This window comes from Phyllobates terribilis, unplaced genomic scaffold, assembly GCF_046119375.1.
Source record: "Phyllobates terribilis strain yellow unplaced genomic scaffold, ASM4611937v1 Scaffold_1__5_contigs__length_1240528914, whole genome shotgun sequence".
NCBI classification, from domain to species: domain Eukaryota; kingdom Metazoa; phylum Chordata; class Amphibia; order Anura; family Dendrobatidae; genus Phyllobates; species Phyllobates terribilis.
In genome coordinates, this window is record NW_027362761.1 from 307019372 (window position 1) to 307040266 (window position 20895).

The 20895-nt window shown below is 42.1% G+C and overlaps 2 protein-coding genes across 6 annotated transcripts in view; one reads left to right on the forward strand and one right to left on the reverse strand.

The window, feature by feature from the left end:
• Window positions 1-20895, reverse strand: part of RSPH14 (radial spoke head 14 homolog) — a 263097-nt gene that overhangs the window by 107139 nt on the left and 135063 nt on the right. For 2 of the 3 annotated variants that reach the window (XM_073674086.1, XM_073674078.1), the window contains exon 5: window positions 18805-18927. The exons of the other annotated variant lie outside the window; for it this stretch is intronic. In XM_073674086.1, the coding sequence (XP_073530187.1) occupies window positions 18805-18927 (123 nt within the window). The remainder of the gene's footprint in view (window positions 1-18804; window positions 18928-20895) is intronic. 3 annotated transcript variants of the gene reach the window in all.
• LOC141258852 (guanine nucleotide-binding protein G(z) subunit alpha) overlaps window positions 1-20895 on the forward strand; it is a 245866-nt gene that overhangs the window by 68029 nt on the left and 156942 nt on the right. The gene's annotated exons all lie outside the window — the stretch shown is intronic.

Genomic DNA, 20895 nt, shown 5'->3' on the forward strand with positions numbered 1-20895 from the left:
CCTAACAGGGCATCATGACCACATTTTTTGCTTAAATTTTATTTTCTATTTTCCTTCTCTAACACCTAGGTGCGCTTTATAGTCCGGTGCATCTTATAGTCCGAAAAATACGCTACTTCTTTATTTTCCATAAGGAATAGGAAAAAAAATTAAAATCCACATGGCATGGTCTGAAAGTTTTATATAGTTTGAAGCAAGGCTGTGGAGACAGACTCCTAAAATATATAATAAATTGGGTCAGTAGTACAATGCAGGGTGTGCGGTAAATTTTTTCATAAGAATTTGGGGAAGTTCTGAAATGTCCTATAAATGTCTGTTCTGTTCCTGATCTAAGGATCTCGGCTTTTAGTTGAGATGAATCTGTGCTGCACTTTCTGTACATGCTCAGTAGTGAGGCAGCGCTGTGGAGTCAGAGCCATGGAAATTGAGGCGTCGGAGGCTTGGCTTACCGACTCCATAGCCCTGGTTTGAAGAGAACCCTCAGCCGTCTCTTTACAGCGCCGCTGCAAGTGTGTAGTTAACAAAAGACCTGTCAATGACCTGGAGCTGCCCTGGAAACAAAATGTTCCGAGGGGCCATACCGAACTATATTAAGCCACAGGGTTTCAGAGAAAATTATACCGGATTTGACTCTTGCAACCAAGCTCTGATTCATGCCTTACCGAGGTTTGGACAGCATAAATCCAGTGACAGATTCCCTTATAGCTTTCCTGATATCTTTGTTTTAGGAAACTCATGAGGATCTGTTACCATTTGGAGACGTTGTTTCGCTCCACATGATGACACTATCCAATCCGTGTTGGCTATGTCTGTGTGTATAGTCCACCACCACCCAAAACCGAATTGTCAATTTATCCATACATTTCTAGGAGGAATAATAGGAAAGGCACAACATAGTTATAAGAGAAAATGCTCCAGAACGGTTATTTCAAGGGGAATACTAGTATTTACTAAACTAGATAAGTAAGGGGAAATGAAAAATCCCCTTTAATTTTCCAACAATCATTATTAATATAATCTGTCATTGTATTGAAACCCAGCCAATAGTTTGGAGAAATAAGCCCTAAGCAGCACTCACAATAATAATGTGATTGTGATGGGTCTATTAAAACAGACTTGAATCTATTACCAGGTGGTAATGGTTTTACATTGCTGGTAAGCTTGGGATCTAGCTGCGTTTACAGTGTTATTGTCCGGGCAGGAAAATGCCGGCTGATGAGCTACAGCACAGCAGGAGAGCCTCTACCATTGCATCCAGAGAGCAAGAGAGCATGAGAAACATGAAACCAATGATAAGTAGAAATGCTGACACACAAACATTGGTGCGCTAGATGTGTGTATGTTTTCCTCAGTGACTACACTCACTAGGATGCAGCTTTCCGTCACGTGTCTGCTTCCCACGCTAAGCTTACGATAACCACTCTACGAGAAAGCCAGACCAGTGATTCTTCTTCATTGATTGTCTTTGGGCACCATTAGTCATCTCTAGAAGGCTGGGAAGATGTCCAGTCATCATTAGTTCAGCCTAGATAAAAATGACTAAAGCCGCTCAATCACCTCCTTCCATGAAAGATCTTTAAGGTAAAAATATATATATTAGTTGCAAAAATAGATCTTATTCTATATATATGGATAGGTTAAAGTCTAACTGCACACACCACTTTCCGATTAAAAGGGTTTTCTCAACCTGATAACCCGCATCCATGTCAGGAGCATATGGGCATTATAGAGGGCAGGCTATACACGTTCAATAACTGTTGGTTGACCGCTATTACGAATGACCATCTCCCCCCCACACTCACACATACATATACTCATGCTCAGTTTGGCAAGCAGGCATGTGATGTCAATGTGGAGAGGAAGCTGGTGTCAGACACCTCTGCAGGCTGACATTTTCCTGGAGAACAAAGGATAGGGCATGTTGAAATGCAACATGCCTGTTCCTTCTTTCTCTTGTCAGGAGTCAAAAATTTTAGCCAACTGTCTGCCAGGTCCGCTGGTTAGCTGAATGGGAATCTGTCATGGTGCCCCCCTCAGAGCCAAATCCCCTGTTATGTCTGATTTATGATGTCATACAGTTTAATTCACGCAGTGCGCTGCCAGCGATGTCAAGGAGGAGTCCAATGTGTTCATTATATGCAGTCTCCGCCTGCCAACTGACTGCTGTTTGACAACTTTTCTTGTCTATAGAGAGAGTTAATACATACCGCTCAAACTTGCATCAAGAGAACACATTTTGGCATGATGTGGGTTTATACAAGTCTATGGACATATTTGGCATATAGACTAATACTTAGATTATTTACCGGCGTGTATTTTTTTTTTTCAAAGAATATATTAAATGTTTTCAAAATGTGTCCAGAAAATTCAATGAAAAGCCATTATTGACTAAATTCTACAAAGGGTATTATCTCATCCTTTTTATATTAATTATTAATTTTCAGACAATTGGCTACCTTCTAATCGTGGATCACTTTATACAATGTTGTGACCACATAAGCTCGGTCACCATTAATGCTTTCCATTCTTCTTCTATTTCGTGCATTAGAAATCATACAATATAGCCAGCTCCAAGTCTTTTATTATTGAAGCACAACCAAATTGTTCTAATTGACTGCAATTATTCCATTTGTTCCCAGACATAAATACATCATGTAATGGGAGGAATATGAATGTGTGATTGGGCTAACCGCTAGGTGTAGCCTTTTTATATCCTAAACTGATCTACTTTAAAATTAAGGCCCAGTTAAACTTTAGAGTAATGTCATTCAAAGTCACCAATATTGGCCGCCTCTCGAATGTGCATGGGAGGAATAAGGATCCAGCATGTCTGATTTTGGACTGCCGATCCTTTTTGCTCTTGGTGATATAAGCCACCACCAGAGAAGTCTGACAGCGGCTCTCTCATAGAGAACCCAGGAGCACTCGGCAGAATTATTATACTTTTATCAGTTAGTGTCTGGGCAGTTTGTTAGTATATGTTTAATACACCACACCCTCGATTAGGGTCTACTTTTGTGTAAATATACTCAGAATAATGAGCAGCACTCCTGTGTGTGGAGGAGTCGGAAGAGCTGCCGGAATAACGATCGTCAGCCAACACCTATCTATTGTGCTTGCGGCCCCTTAGGCTGAAAGAGGTGTTCAGATCCCATACGTTGGACATGCGCTTTGCTTTACTATGGATAGATACACAAACAATATACCTTGCTATCATTGCAGCCAGTTCTGGACCACCCCACTTCCTGCATGGATTCCAAAAGAATCATTGAAGAATGTTTTATTGATTTTGATTATTTTATTATAAGAATATTTGAAATATATGTTATCAGATAAATCTGCTTCTTTCTTCACTTACAAGCCACTTCTTCCCCTTCCTCCTGGACTCATCATCCTCTCTGAAAAAAATAGCTCAAATCCATCAAGGCCAAAACAGATTGCCAACTATTGAAGTCTATGGAGAAGGGATAAATGAGGAGCAACCTGAGAGAACAGGCAGAGAGATGCACACAAATGATGCTGTTTCAATCTAGTTAGTGTTTGTCTCATTCCAGTGTTGGATTCACAGCTACACAGTTCAGGACCGCTATATATCATCCTCCGTGCTACTAGTGCTTCTTATGTTGTACTACATATAGATAGAAAACCAGTAATCCCTCATGTCTGTGTGTACTGTGAAAACCAATGAAAAATTCAGAATAAAATCCTATAATAAAGGCCAAGAATGCGTTTTTTTCTCATGTACACGTTATGGCTTATTCTGAAAGTCACCTAAAATAACAGGTGCATTTTTAGAGTGATATTATTGAAAATATAGAGTGTGAATTGTCCGCCTCATTTTATGATGTATTTACACTTGATGTTATTTCCAATCTAAAAGATATAGATGGAGAACCTCTTCAAGGCAACCCCCAGTGTAAGCAGATTATTGCTAGGGTTAGATGCATTGGAAATGTAGTATTCTATGCTAGTCATGGCCAACTATTTAATACGTAACTAGCCAAAGTCAGCCACGTTGTACTTTGTGAGTTGCTTTCTACTCTGGCTAATAAAGTGGAACCTATGTCGGCACCTGGTTGTTGTTTTACAGCACATGTAATAAAATCAAGCATTTTCTGATACAGGCACTAAAAAATGTATGTTATTGAGTAACAGCTGTGATAACGGATGCTGCCCACCCCAATATATTCCAAAAACTTTTCTGTATCCAGCTGGAATAACAAAGCTTATAAACAGGAAACAGACAGAATGTACACTGCTCAAAAAAATAAAGGGAACACTTAAACAACAGAATATAACTCCAAGTAAATCAAACTTCTGTGAAATCAAACTGTCCACTTAGGAAGCAACACTGATTGACAATCAATTTCACATGCTGTTGTCAAATGGAATAGACAATAGATGGAAATTATTGGCAATTATCAAGACATCCTCAATAAAGGAGTGGTTCTGCAGGTGGGGACCACAGACCACATCTCAGTACCAATGCTTTCTGGCTGATGTTTTGGTCACTTTTGAATGTTGGTTGTGCTTTCACACTCGTGGTAGCATGAGACGGACTCTACAACCCACAGAAGTTGCTCAGGTAGTGCAGCTCATCCAGGATAGCACATCAATGGCAAGAAGGTTTGCTGTGTCTGTCAGCGTAGTGTCCAGAGGCTGGAGGCGCTACCAGGAGACAGGCCAGTACACCTGGAGACGTGGAGGGGGCCGTAGGAGGGCAACAACCCAGCAGCAGGACCGATACCTCCGCCTTTGTGCAAGGAGGAACAGGAGGAGCATGGCTAAAGCCCTGCAAAATTACCTCCAGCAGGCCACAAATGTGCATGTGTCTGCACAAACTGTTAGAAACCGACTCCATGAGGGTGGTATGAGGGCCCGACGTCCACAGATGGGGGTTGTGCTCACAGCCCAACACCGTGCAGGATGCTTGGCATTTGCCACAGAATACTAGCATTGGCAAAGTCGCCACTAGCGCCCTGTGCTCTTCACAGATGAAAGCAGGTTCACACTGAGCACATGTGACATACGTGACAGAGTCTGGAGACGCCATGGAGAGCGATCTGCTGCCTGCAATATCCTTCAGCATCACCGGTTTGGCAGTGGGTCAGTAATGGTGTGGGGTGGCATTTCTTTGGAGGGCCGCACAGCCCTCCATGTGCTCGCCAGAGGTAGCCTGATTGCCATTAGGTACCGAGATGAGATCCTCAGACCCCTTGTGAGACCATATGCTGGTGCGGTTGGCCCTGGGTTCCTCCTAATGCAGGACAATGCCAGACCTCATGTGGCTGGAGTGTGTCAGCATTTCCTGCAAGATGAAGGCATTGAAGCTATGCACTGGCCCGCCCGTTCCCCAGACCTGAATCCGATTGAGCACATCTGGGACATCATGTCTCGCTCCATCCACCAACGTCACAGATTGTCCAGGAGTTGGCAGATGCTTTAATCCAGGTTTGGGAGGAGATCCCACAGGAGACCATCCACAACCTCATCAGGCGCATGCCCAGGCATGGTAGGGAGGTCATACAGGCACGTGGAGGCCACACACAATACTGAGTCTCATTTTGACTTGTTTTAAGGACATTACATCAAAGTTGGATCAGTCTGTAGTGTGTTTTTCCACTTTCATTTTGGGGGTGACTCCAAATCCAGGCCTCCATTGGTTAATAAATTTGATTTCCATTGATGATTTTTGTGTGATTTTGTTGTCAGCACATTCAACTTTGTACAGAACAAAGTATTCAATGAGAATATTTCATTCATACAGATCTAGGATGGGTTATTGGAGTGTTCCCTTTATTTTTTGAGCAGTGTATTTGTAGGTAATGTACAGCAAGAAGAGATTGAAGTGATTTCTGCGGCAGAAATTTACATGTATGAGCTTCGGTTCATCTGCTGGATCTTTGTAAATTCGGTGCATGAAGCCTAGTTCACATAGAAACGGTATTATTGAATATGCGCTCTACGTCACTACTGCTTAAAGCTAAAGTTGCACGTATTTACGCTTTGTGGCAGCTTTGACAGACGTGATTGCCAAGGATGAAATCCGCAGTGAAGTCCGAAGTATAAATTGACATGCTGCGGATTTCACATCCACAGTGCTGGTCAATTTTAAACTGCTGATTCTCTTCTACAGAGCCTGAACATTAGACTTTGTGAAATCTCAGCCACAATGCTTCTTATGTAAAGCACAGCAGATATTCTGCCTGGAAGATCAGGATCTAAAATCCACTACGTATTCAGCCTATGGGAACATACCCTGAAACAATGCATTTTTCTTTTTTTTTACAGAAGCCTCAATTATATATTGTCTCCTCAGGACCCCAAGGCCCAGCTATGTCTTTCTTCTGTAATATGGATCTTAGAATCAGGATACTTTAACTGGTCTTATACCTTTTCCTTGCTTCAGACCCAGAACTGGAACCCGATTGGTTATTGGGGCTAAGGCCTCATTCAGTCGTCCAGCAAGAAAAAAAACAGACCGTTTTTATCAGTGTAGTGGATTTGATTTTCATTTATTTTTGGTACTTATCCATTTTTACCATCACCATGGCATCTGTTTCACTTGTATGCATGAAAAAAAATTCAAAACTTCTACCCAATAAACAGTAAAAATAATAATATAAAAAAGGACAGGACCAAGATGACACCCCGATGGCATCAGTGTGCTGTCTGTTTTTTTTCGCAAGCTTAATGGTTTCAATGCGTGAGTTTGATCCACAAAAACGGACATGTCTCCATTTAATTTTTTTCCTTTTTTTGCGGAAAACCAGTCTGCAACCTAGATGACCGGACACGTGATTAGCACCATAGACTATAATCAACTAGCATGAATTTGTTCTTTGTTAAAGGGAATCCTTCAGTAGCATCAACCCTTCTATGCAGTCTGTATGGACATGTAGGTCATAGGAAGCTGAATAAAATTATACATTGAAATCTGTCATCCAATGTCTTATTCCAGAGAAATCCACGTTTTTCTTATATATAAATGACCTGTTCAAGATCTATGGTCCAGACACTGATCTCACTGAGAATCTGCCTCCAGAGATTATTATACATGAAAAGGGAGTTACCAGTGTGAGACAAGTAACTAACATAGTACAGTAGAACTGAACTTTGTCTCATTACAAACACATTTGCTGCAGCTCTCACAGCTCTGCTGTATTGCAACACTGACTGCCTGTGACCTGGAAGCTGAAGCACTGAGAGAACACCTGCAGATGTGTCAGGTATAATCACACACAGCTCTGCAGTGAGATCAGGAGAGCAGAGAGCGGCCATCACACATCACACTGGTAACTCCTACTTCATGTAAAATAGGCTCTGGAGGTGGATCTGTGTCCAGCCTATTGTTGTTAACAGCTCATTTACATGTAAGAATAAAGTGGATCTCTCAGGCATAAGACATCAGATCGCAGATATCAAGGTATCATTTTATTCAGCTTCCTATGACCTACATGCCCATATAGATGGCTTAGGAGGGATGATCCTACAATTCCCTTTAAACGGAACTAAGCACAGGCAGCATGAAATACTACCAGGCTCCCACATTACAATTAGGCGTACAAGGGGAGACCTGTCAATTAAGCAGAGCTGGGCTGGGGAAAGGCAAAGGGGAGACATTCAGGTAATACTTATCCCTGTACCCAGCTTAGTTTTAAAATAAGGCCCGGATTCATTATGGTGTTTACACCAAAATTCTGGTAAAACATTTTTAAATGGCGCAGAATTTTCTCATTACACAAAGTTGGGTAAAAATGTTGCAACTTTTGGTGTCTTCACACTAGTTTCTGGCTGCTCTGCCAAAATGGGTAGAGCAGGGGAGGATTTGGGATGGGGTGTGGCAACACCCGCTTGACACATTCTTTAAAAGTGGTGGCATTCCTTATGACAAAAATGTTTCTCCAGTCCCAGACAGAGGCGCATCTAATTCATTAAGTGTCCTGTGCCCTTTAATTAATTGGGATTAGGCGCATTTTATTTCTGCATGCCCATCATTAAGACACTGACAATAGCATACAAAACGCCAGTATTAATGAATCGGGGTCTAAGATTAAATTGTAGTTCTTTGCAATAAAGGCACCTGTCTTTGTCATGCTGCCTATGGTTAGGACTAGTGATGAGCGAGCACTAAAATGCTCGGGTGCTTGAAGCTCGGGTCGAACACATTGGAATACTCGGGTGCTCGACCCGAGCAATGAGCCCAATGTAAGTCTATGGGAAACTCGAGCATTTTTCTGGCGGTCCCCCCCTGCGGTCTGCCCAAATCGATGGGAACAGTGCTCAATTAAACGTCAGGCAGGCAGAATATATAGGCAGACAGGCAGGCAGGGTATATAGGAGGGTGCATGAAAAACATAGCAGGGCACTTGGAACACACTAGTGCCCTCCAATTTTCATGCACCCGTCTTTTTAAAAAAGCTGGCCGGCAATTCATCAGCGGCATACATCGGTACCCGACAATTTAGAACAGAAAGAATAGAGCATCACACATAGATTAGATAGATAGAAACATGTCAGTCACATATATAATAAGTACAGTGACAGTGTTGGTTACTGTACTTGTCATTTAGTGTTAAAATAAAGGATTTATTAAAAAAAAAATTGGTGTGGGGTTCCCCGTAATTTTAGTCTCTAGCAGAGGTTAAGCAGACGGCTGGGGCAGATGTTTGAAGCCTGGGAAGGGGGTAATACCCACGGAGCTTCCCAGGCTACTAATATCAGCCCCCAGCTGAATACCTAGCCTTTACTAGCTATTAAAATGGGGGACCCCCCCAAAAAAAAAAAAAAAATGACGTGGGGTCCCCCCTATTTTAATAGCTAGCAAAGGCTAGGCAGACAGCTGGGGGCTGATATTAATAGCCCAGGAAGGGTGCCATGAATATTGGCCCCCTCCCAGGCTAGAAACAACAGCCCTCAGCCGCCCCAGAAATGGCGCATCCATAGGATGCGCCAATTCTGGCACTTAGCCTCGCTCTTCCCACTGCCCTGTAGCGGTGGCAGTGGGGTAATAGGGTTGGGGTTGATGTCAGCTTATAATGCCAGTTGACATCAAGCCCAGGTTAGTAATGGAGAGGCGTCTATAAGACACCCCCATTACTAACCCCATAGTCAAAGTTAAAAAAAACACAACACCCAAAATAAAGTCCTTTAATTAAAATAAAGACACAATACTTTAATGTTCTAAATTAAACTCTACTTACCGTATCGCCCATTCCAGCTGAAGCCAACGATCTCCTGCAATAAAAGTAAAATAATAAACCAACCTCATCCTTACCTTTCCATGGTTCCCAGGACGGCTTCAGCTCTGCTACATTGACATGACAGGCTGGACCGCAGCAGAACGCTGCCATCCAGCTTGCCATGCCGCAGACACTGAGAAGCTCCTCAGTGAAGCTCCTCAGTGTCTGGCTGTGACGGCATCCAGATGAGCCGAGTTCATGTCCAATGAACTCGGCTCACCTCATGCACGTCACTGACAGCGTGGGAGAATTCTTCTCCTCAAGCGGTGCCGGCAAATGACGTCACCGCTTGAGCATGAGAATTCTCCCACGCTGGGATGGCATTGAGATGGCAGGCTGGATCACAGCAGAATGCTGCCATCCAGCTTGTCATCCTTTAGAAACACTGCGGAGCACAAGCATGTTTCACTGTGAGCACTGTTCCCGTTTGGGCAATCACTGTAATGCCACAACCACCATGGCTGTGACATTACAGTGAGTGGCAGACAATCCCTGCATGATTGGTGTTCTAAATAGCACCAAACATGCAGGACGGTGACACGAGCTCCCGCCCGAGCATCGCGCAAGTACTCGGCAAGCTCCGAGCATCTCGAGTACTGAGATGCTTGGGTGAGTATCGAGCAGTGGCGAGCATGCTCGCTCATCACTAGTTAGGACCGCAAGGAATCAGTGTCTACTTCATTTTAAGTCAAGGGACTAAGTTTTTTGTCTTGTGGAATCTGGTCACTTTGTTACTAAATGCTCAGTGCTTCTCTGACAAAATGGCTTAATTACCTACTATTCTGTAACTAGCACTGTAAGGGTCAGAGGAACAGAGGCAGAAAGAAGGCAAAAGAGGGAAAAAATGAATGATGGTTGATGCTGCAGTGTTCCAAGTGTGAACAGCTGTAGTTGTCTGCACAGTCATCAGATCTCTATTCTGTAGTGCACCATTGGGATGTGAGAGAACAGCAGCTTTTCACCATGAGGCTAGGTTCACACGTTGCGTTTTTTTCTGCAGGCAAAACCTCCTCTCTTGGCAGTAAAGGGGCTGCTCGCAAAAAGCAGGTTTTGCTGAGTTTTTGCTGCGTTTTTGTCTTTTGTGCATGCTGATAAAGTTTAGTGCAAAAAAAAAAAACACGATTCAACTTCCTCTGATCAGTACAATGTATTGAATGTGTTGAATCCGCCTGGTTCAACGAACACATGTGGATTCACCTGCGTTCAATAGGACACAACATTTTGGACGCAGCATAAAGTATACTGCGTCCAAAGCGCTGCTTGTCCGAATCATGTGCACATACCCTGATACCTGCGTTTTTTAACTTACCCATTGCTTTCTATGAGGGAAAAAGTGCTGAAAGAAGTGACATGCTGCAGTTTGCAAAAACGCAGTAGTTTTCCAGATCAGTCAGAAAAAAAAGCTGTGTGCATGAGATTTCTGAAATCCCATATCTTTTGCTGGTACTGTAAAACACAGCTTAAAATTACATAAACGCAGTAAAAATGCAACTTGTGAACATAGCCTGAAGATGCTGCTAAGAAATCACCAAATACATGATGCGATCATATCCACATGGAGCAAGGTCTCTAAACGTATATCTACTGTATGTATCTACCTACAAATCAAAGAAATAACCTCATAAAAGGCAGATAACCAGCAGTACTCCAAATGGATAAAAAGAAGAGACAGTAACTTTATTCACCTATGTCTGTCTATTCATTTATACAGTGGGCAAATATGACAGGTTGCCATTGTAACTGGGGGAAAAATGTATCCCTGGTGACTGGTACGTCTTGCAGCTTGCACTACATTCGGCAGAGGGTGCGTACACCCACTGCCTAGTGTACGAAGTTGGCCTGTTACTACATTTGGCTCCATCTATCCCTGCCATAGACCTTCTGAGTGAGAACACGGCGTCTGTCAAACGTTATCTCTGCTCAGCGGATTTTGTGTTAGCGGAGGACGCCACTTATGATCTGGTTATTGTAACGATTGCTTGCAAAAAAATTTTTTTTTTAGAGTAAGTTTATTTCTGCGCAGTGAACTGAAAAGGATCCATTTTAATGTCGCAGTCGCTATTGTTCAGTGTTTGAATACACATTTGTAACACAGAGGCAAAAAAAGAATGAAATTATACAATCTTTATTCCATTTATGAATTGGCATAGGTCTGTACTTATTTATCTCCGCAAGCATTTCTTACCATGGTGACCATATATACTGCACAATATTCAGATTTTTTTTTAATGGATTTCCATTTCTTGCAATTAAAAGGTTTGTTCAGTTACAAAAAAAAAATATTATAAAGTGGGAAAAAATGAAACTAATACACTTGAATAAGGAGATATGGTCTGTTTTCAAGATATCAGCAGTGGCCTTGGCACCTCCACTTTTGGCCTTTTTTCGATACAGGAGAAAGCTTCCTCCTTCTCCCAGTGTCAATAACGTGGAGGAAGGGGGCAGGCTGACTTATTTCAGCAGCCTAACCCCCTTGTCTTTTTCTGCTGAAGGAGACTGGTTATATATTTAAAATGAGCCGCTCCCCTTCATATGTGTTAGGTTCATAGAGACAGGAAAGAAGCTCTAACTGGAGCTGAGAGACTGGTCCTAATATTGCAAGATTGGGACATTTCTTTTGGTTTGTGTGTATTAGTAAGAGTTATATTGGCTCACTTGAAAACAATTTTTTTCTTTCTGGACAACCCCTTTACACCTTTTAACATACACAGTCCAGTCCTCAATTTTTTTTGTCTTTATTTGTATCGGTCTATAGGTTTTATGATCGTCAGTGCAATCGGTTGCTATTTCTGTTTACTATTCGTGTTGTTCATAACTGGCTCAGTGATCGTACTCAAAGAGTGATAATAAATGGTTGCACATCCAATTGGAAGAGTGTTTCAAGTGGGGTGCCACAAGGCTCTGTCCTGGCCACTGCATTGTTCAACATTTTTATGAACGATCTAGAGAAGAGAACTGAAGGTAAACTAATCAAATTTGCCGACGATGCAAAGCTAGGAGGGATAGCTAACACTAGAGAAGACAGAGACAGGATTCAGAAGGATCTAGATAAGCTTGAACAATGGGCAGTGACTAATAGAATGGTATTTAACAGGGAGGAATGCAAGATTCTACATCTGGACAAGAAAAGCAAAAATGACATCTACAGAATGGGAGGAATAGAATTTCAGCAGCAAAAAAAAGCAAACACAGTTCTGGGATGTATTAAGAGAAGCAGAGAGTGTAGAGCACGTGAAGTAATTATCCCCCTCTAGCTCCTCTTTGGTCAGACCTCTTACTGTGCCCAGTTCTAGGCACCACATTTTAAAAAAGACATCGAAAAACCTGGAGCTAGTTCGGAGAAGAGCTACCAGGATGGTGAGCAGACTGGAAACTATGTCCTACGAGGAACGGTAAAATGATCTGGGAATGTTTAGCTTGCAAAAAAGAAGGCTAAAGGTCCCGTCACACATAACGAGATCGCTAGCGAGATCGTTAGTACGTCACAGTTTTGGGATTGCTGGAGAGTCGTTTCGTGATCGCTGGGGAGCTGTCAAACATGCAGAACTTCCCAACGATTTCGGCCGCCCCAGCGATCTAACTAACGATCTCGGCGGTCGTTGGGACGCTTTCACACAGCAGCTATTTCAACGATCCACACCTTGGTAGGGACAGTACTGTGTCACAAAGGCGTGCATAAAATTACGCAAAATCAGGACTCAGTCGAATGAACGGATATCAACAACCCGGAGAATTCTGCTAGGATCTGCAATCCAGCATGAGGTCAGAAACAAAGGATGGAATTGCTATTCTGTTGCCTTCTTTATGCACGGCGGAAAATGAGAAATCGGGGACGAGGGGCGCGGAAAAGTCCAATTTATGCACGCCTACGTGTCTCATTTCTGAATCGCTAACGAGGTCGTTGATAAGGTGTCAAATACAGCGATGCACACTGCCCAGCGGGAGCGCAACAACCCAGAAATGGTCCAGGAAGCTTTGTAACAATCAGCGATCTCACAGCAGGGGCCTGATCGTTGCTACCTGTCAGACATAACGAGATCGCTAGCAAGATCGCTATTGCATCACAAAAACCGTGACGTATCAACGATCTCGCTAGCGATCTCGTTATGTGTGACGGGGCCTTAAGAGGAGACTTAATAGATGTCTACAAATATCTGAAGGGATGTCACAGTGTATAGGGATCATTCTTATTCTCATTTCCACATGGAAACACGAGAAGCAATGGGATGAAACCGAAAGGGAGAAGATACAGATTAGATATTAGAAAAAACGTTTTGACCGTGAGGGTGATCAATGAGTGAAACAGGCTGCCACGAGAGGTGGTGAGTTCCCCTTCAATGTAAGCCTTCAAACAGGCTGGACAGACATCTTGTCTGAGATGGTTTAGTGAATCCTGCATTGAGCAGGAGGTTGGACACGATGACCCTGGAGTTCCCTTCTAACATTCGATGATCTTCATATTTAGGGTTATTACTACATGACACATGTTTTTAAAGTGCTACTCCAGCAGTTTTTTTTTGTTTTTTTTTAACGCTGGACTGGTGCCACTAATCTGAATTCCCTGACTCTAGTCTTATACTCATCTGACGCCGTCTTCTGTTCTGCCTGGCAACGCTCCAATCCCGAGCCACCATCTTGTCACTGCAATTTCTGACTGACTGGAAGTCAGAGATAACGATCACAAGCTCTAGGCGTAAAGGCCCCGTCACACTAAGCGACGCTACAGCGATCCCGACAACGATACGACCTGTCAGGGATAGTTGCTGCGTCGCTATGTGGTCGCTGGTGAGATGTCAAACAGTCAGATCTTCCCAACGACGCAGCAACGATGCGGCGACCTGTAACGATCTGTATAACGATGCACGCCTATGTGTTTCTGTGTCTGAGTCGTCAACAAGGTCGTTGGTAAGGTGTCAAACACACCGATGCATGCTACCCAGCGGGACCTCAACGATCAAAGAAATGTCCAGACCATTCCGACACGACCAGCGATCTCACAGCAGGGGCCTGGTCGCTGCTAAGTGTCAAACGTAGCGAGATCGCTACTGAGGTCGCTGGCGATCTCGCTTAGTGTGACGGGGCCTTGAGTCTGAGACTCTTTCTGGCCTCGTTTTGGCTCTCATAGACTAACATTGAGTAGTGACTTCCAGCTCCCAGTAAACACTGGAGCAATCCGATAGGTCACAACCTGCAGAAGACTACTGGGGCAGCGCCAATAACAGAAGAAGAATGCGGATGGTGAGTATTTTACTAGAGTCTGGGAGATTAGATTAGTAGCACCACTACAGCGTTAAATTGAAAAAAAAAAAAAAACAATAAACCCTGAAATGGTGCTTTAATAATTTTTTGAATTTCAGCCAAGATTCCTGTGTGATATCTTCTACGTCTTTCTCAGATTTTGTCCTATTCTTACTGGTTACCTCATTATTCCTGTATATGTTTAGTTTATTGTACAGTTAGACACAGAGGCCAATACATCAAAAAGTTAATAACCGTTTTCTGGAGTAAAACTCTTTAAAATGTCGCAAAACATGTTTGTGCAATTTGTAGTTGAGTAAACATGATGCCATTTTTACTCCAGTCCCGGCCAGCTTTGCCAACTTTTCGAAAAGTAGATAAAGCTTTACTAGACCTGGAAAATTAATCACAATTTACACTATAAGGCCGGTTTCACATGTCCTGATTTTTCCGCTACCGGAAAAAACAGTATCAGAGATATCCGTGTGTGGCAACCGTGTGCCGCATCGGGAGCACACATACCGGTATCTGGGAATCGGTGTACAGTTAGCTCTGTTCCCAAGTGCCGGGTGCTGAACGCTGCATTCATCATTGTCTGTGATCAGCAAGAGACAATGTTGGGAGTAGTAGTATTCTGCTCCTGCAGTGTCCATGTGTAAAAATAACCATAAAATAATAAAATCCTTATACTCCCCTGTCCGGAGATGTCCCCCACTGTAATCCTCTGACCGATGACGCCGAGGACCTGGGGAAAATGAGCGGGCCCCGAAGCTGTGCTGAGCTCAGGAGTGGTGTCCTGTCAGTCAGTGACTTCCGCTTAGTGCAGGGCCTCATTCTCCCTGGCTCCTTGGCGTCAGCGGTCAGAGGATTTTATTATTTTATTCTTATTTTCACACAGGGACACTGTGGGACCAGACTACTACTCCCAACATTGTCCCTTGCTCGTGCTGATCACAGCGCGAGCAAGGGACTATGATGAGGGCAGCGTTCAGCATCCGGCGCTAGGGAACAGCACTAACTGTACCGCTGATTCCAAGGCGCCGGTACGTGTCACACTGACACACGGATGTACCAGACACACTGACGCATGAAGGAGCCCTAAAAGTGACGTAAATTACAACAGTCCCTAACTAAAGAACACTTCTCTCTTTGGCGCGGCAGTTAAAAGATATGCAAAAGTCATTGAGACGCAGGCCTTATAATGAATTGGCACAGCTTACCCCAGCACACACTTTATAAAGACTACTGTACAAACCACCAGTTTAGATGAATATGCGCCATAGCATTCAGTACAATGTGGACTGTCTGACGTCACGTTTTAACATCAGATTCATTTCAATTACCGTGCCAGTGATTATTGCCTTTCATAACCGATTGCTTTGGGTCATTTACACACAGCAATTATCACTAGATTCCCTCGGAATTAATTGGATTGCACAAAATATTGTAGTATGTAAGCCCAGCTGTACTTAAGGCAATATTCACAGCTTTTATTACGAGCCATTTTCAGAGAATATCTTCCATTATTAATCCGTGCACTCCATGGCTGTGGCTGTAGGGAATGAGATTGAGAAAGAACAAAGTATAATCTCCCAAAGAACAGCCGGGGTGGGCACAGATGCAGCGCTTTGCAAGGTCATCATAAATGTCACAAGTAGTCTCTGTGTCTGTGATTGTAACAAGTTGGTACAAGTACAGCAGTGAACCAGCGTCTGTCTCAATAAAATATGCAATTGTATATCACTGTAAAAAAAGAAAAACCGTGCAATCTGATCAGTGCATCACCTATGCAGTTCTTTTCATTGTACACGACTCTTTAAAGAAAAATAAATAATAATAATATACAGTGGGGGAAATAAGTATTTGATCCCTTGCTGTTTTGTAGGTTTGCCTACTGACAAAGACATGAACAGTCTATAATTTTAAGGGTAGGTTAATTTTAACATTGAGAGCTAGAATATCCCCCCAAAAAAATCAAGAAAATCACATTGTATAAATTAGATACATTTTTTTTGCATTTTGCAGTGAGAAATAAGTATTTGATCCCCTACAAACCATTATGAGTTCTGGCTCCTACAGACCAGTTGGACGCTCCTAATCAACTCCTTACCTGCATTAAAGACAGCTGTCTTACATAGTCACCTGTATAAAAGACTCCTGTCCACAGATTCAATTAATCAGTCAGACTCTAACCTCTACCACATGGGCAAGACCAAAGAGCTTTCTAAAGATGTCAGGGACAAGATCATAGACCTGCACAAAGCTGGAATGGGCTACAAAACCATAAGTAAGACGCTGGGTGAGAAGGAGACAATTGTTGGTGCAATAGTAAGAAAATGGAAGAAATGCAAAATGACTGTCAATCGACAGTCATTGGGCACCATGCAAAATCTCACCTCGTGGTGTATCCTTGATCATGAGGAAGGTGAGAGATCAGCCTAAAACTACATGGGGGGGGACTTGTTAATGATCTCAAGGCAGCTGGGACCACAATCACCAAGAAAACCATTGGTAACACATTACGCCTTAAAGGTTTAAAATCCTGCAGTGCCCGCAAGATCCCCCTGCTTAAGAAGGCACATGTGCAGGCCCGTCTGAAGTTTGCCAATGAACACCTGAATGATTCTGTGAGTTATTGGGAGAAGGTGCTGTGGTCAGATGAGACAAATATTGAGCTCTTTGGCATTAACTCAACTCACCATCTTTGGAGGAAGAAAAATGATGAGTACAAGCGTAAGAACATCGTCCCAATTGTGAAGCATGGTGGGAGAAACATTATACTTTGGGGGTGCTTTTCTGCAAAGGGGACATGACGACTGCACCGTACTGAAGGGAAGATGGATGGGGTAATGTATTGCGAGATTTAAGCCAACAACCTCCTTCCCTCAGTAAGAGTATTGAAGATGGGTCGTGGCTGGGTCTTCCAGCAAGACAATGACCCAAAACATACAGCCAAGGCAACAAAGGAGTGGCTCAAAAAGAAGCACAGTAAGGTCATGGAGTGGCCTAGCCAATCTCTAGACCTTAATCCCATAGAAAACTTATGGAGGGAGTTGAAGCTCCAAGTTGCCAAGCCACAGCCTCAAAATCTGAATGATTTAGAGATGATCTGCAACGAGGAGTGGACCAAACTCCTCCTGACATGTGCGCAACCCTCATCATCAACTACAAAAAACGTCTGACTGCTGTGCTTGCCAACAAGGGTTTTGCCACCAAGTGTTGTTTGCCAGAGGGATCAAATACTTATTTCTCACTGCAAAATACAAAAAAAATTATCTAATTTATACAATGTGATTTTCTTTATTTGTTTTTGGATATTCTATCTCTCATTGTTAAAATTAACCTAACCTTAAAATTATAGACTGTTCATGTCTTTGTCAGTGGGCATACTTACAAAAACATCAAGAGATCAAGTACGGTACTTATTTCCCCCACTATATATATATATATATATATATATATATATATATATATATATATATATATATATATATATATATATATATATATATAATATATTTGTTCTTGATTGCTGTCCACATGTCGGCACTACTTAAAAATTGCAACGAAGCCCATCCCCCTCCTTGTCTGTATCGTCTTTCTGATAAATTTAATAATCTAATCACTAATTAGAGCCTGAATGTAAAGACCATTGCTGTATACACTGTGGTATTTGGTTGGGGAACATGAGCAAACAGGTGCATCAGTCACGAGTCAGGAAGCTTAGGTAAGCAGGTAGATACTGCGGTAAGTGCATCATGCCAGTAAGGGTATACAAAATCAGCGGTTTCATCCAGAAAACTCTGCCAATTTTTTTTTCCCATCGCTTGTTATTCGTATACAATCTGTGTGTTTTTTGTTTGCTTGTTTGTTTGTTTTTACAACACAATTTATTAAGAATTTACAAGACCATTTACAGTTTCCTATGTTACAGCATTGCAATGTATTCATAAAAACTGGATTTTATATTGTGGCTCTGTATGGCATCTGATCTTTTTTTTTATTATTTGCGCACCCATAGATTTTAATGGGCGAGTCAAATACAATACACAGAATAAACTAGTGCAAGCTGCCATTTATTTATTTGTTTTTTCACACTAGTTGGACAGTGAAAAAAAAAGGCTCATCTGAACAGCCCCATTGAATAACATTGGTCCGAGTGCTGTCCGTTTTTTCGCAGACAGCACTTGGACCGAAAATATGGCCTTGTGAACGAGCCCTAAGGCACAGGCTTTATGATCATTAATAAATCTCATTACAATAAGATACAGGCCTAGGAAGATCCTGAACACAATGCATGCCGTACATTACACCTTCCAAGTACCTGTGAGGGTAAAGTGGATTATCTCACTTGCTGGGGCTTTATAAGAAGCCTTATCATGGGATCGCCACTTTGCTCCTGCTGTTCTGCTGTCTGGGTTGCAGTATTTATTCCATATACTTCCATCTAAAATAATTTCCAGGTTTAAAAAAAAATATATATATATATAAATAAACAAAAGGAAATAATGTCCAAAATGTGATACATTTATCTCAGGGTAAAAGATAAGCTGCCAATCCTTACTGTATAGACAATTGCAGAAATGGAGATAAAGCCGCAATCATGGAAGACTTTTTTTTTTTTTTTTACTTTAAAGCCATGTTCAAAAATGTATTCCAATATTGCGGCAATTAATGCTGTACTGTAATGTTGCCACCATTCCAGAGACAATATACTTTTAATAGCCAACTGGATACTCTTCATCTCAGATGACGGTCCCTGGCATCTTTTCCATGCCCCACTCCCTTTGATTGACAGGTCTATACTTATGTGTTTATATACAGAGAGACCTGTCGGTAGAGGGGAGTGGGATAGGCAACATCTGCTGGTAACCTGCCTCTTGAACTCTTAATCCAAGACACTTCGCCCCAGTCAGCTTTTGAAAGTAGGTTTTCTATTAAAAGCTATTCGGAGTATGACATACATAACTGCAAAAATGCAGCCAGTCTCTGATTCATACGTGGCTCGGGCAGTATGGATCAGCTGTAGGGTTCCTTTTAATAATTACATTCAACAAAACAATAGTCTGGACTGGCTACATCCACCAATGTAAGTAAAGCCTATATTAGAAGGAAGTAACCACATAATATACTGTAAATAAATGTACTGCCAACGAATGCCACTTAGTACAGTCACTCAAAAGAATTGTATTTAAAAAAATTGGCGCGTTTCGCTTCAGCTTCATCAGGGGCTTATATTTTAATCATGTTTAGTGTGATTTATGCATTTTTATTTGTAGACTTTGTTGTAATAAATGTATTTATCAAATGTGTTGTCAGGTCTTCTGATAAAGGTCTACAGACACTCTATGTGATTGCAGACTTCTGAATCCTTACAGAGTGCGGTGCTGTCAGGATTCTACAGTATTGCCATGAGAGCGGGCGATCATGAGACTGCAAGTATGAAATTTGCATTCAGTCAATGTGCCAACTAGACTTGCTCGGCCTCTCTCAATATAAGTTAATTGAGAGAGATTGATTACATCTAGTCGGAAGGTGGCTTAGAAGTATGCAAATTGCTAGCAATAACGATCAAAGCTGACAGTGTATGCATCGCACACTGTAAGGATTCAGAAGTCTGCAGTCACATTGAATGACTGCAGACTTGTTATCCTTAGCCCGGCAACCATTTAATATTCATAAGTTTTTGCTAATATTTTGAATACAATTCTTTTGGTTGCCTACATCCACCAATACACATTCTCCACTGGGAATGCATGCATTTGCAATAGGGAGAGGGACTAAGCCACTAACTGACACACCTCTCTACAGAACCAAAGGATAGGCCTTTTTTTCACAAGTAAGGAACGGTTTTCATCATCCAGCTCCATTGTGTCATATATAACCCATAACCACCAATGTTAAAGAAACATATACTAAGTGGTATACGGTTTTGCAGTGGGCCACTGTAAAAGAAAGCTCAGACTCCTGTGCTTTTTCCTATACAGTTGAAAAATATAGGCCAAATGAATGAAGGCCAAAATGACAGTCTTTCAGCGGGTGATTGGGGTCTATGGATACATTTCACAATGCATATGCCAAATGGGATTCTGTGTGAACACAGCCTTAGTTTGTCTCCAGAGCAGACTTTTGAGATCCTGTCTGATCTGCTTGTGGATTTTATTCAGTACATAGTGTAATTTGTTATTCATAGGCACTTGTACTAATTGGAACATAATTTCCACCCCAGTGGTGGTGATATGTCCATTAGTCTGCCTCTTTCTCTTTACATCTATACACACCTACAAATAAAGGACATAACCGAGACCGTAAGTGTCTGATCGAAGATGATCATATCTAACCACACATGAAATAGCTGCTTCAATTCTGTATTGGTACAGACAATCAGCATAAGTATCCACATTGTAATTCCCCT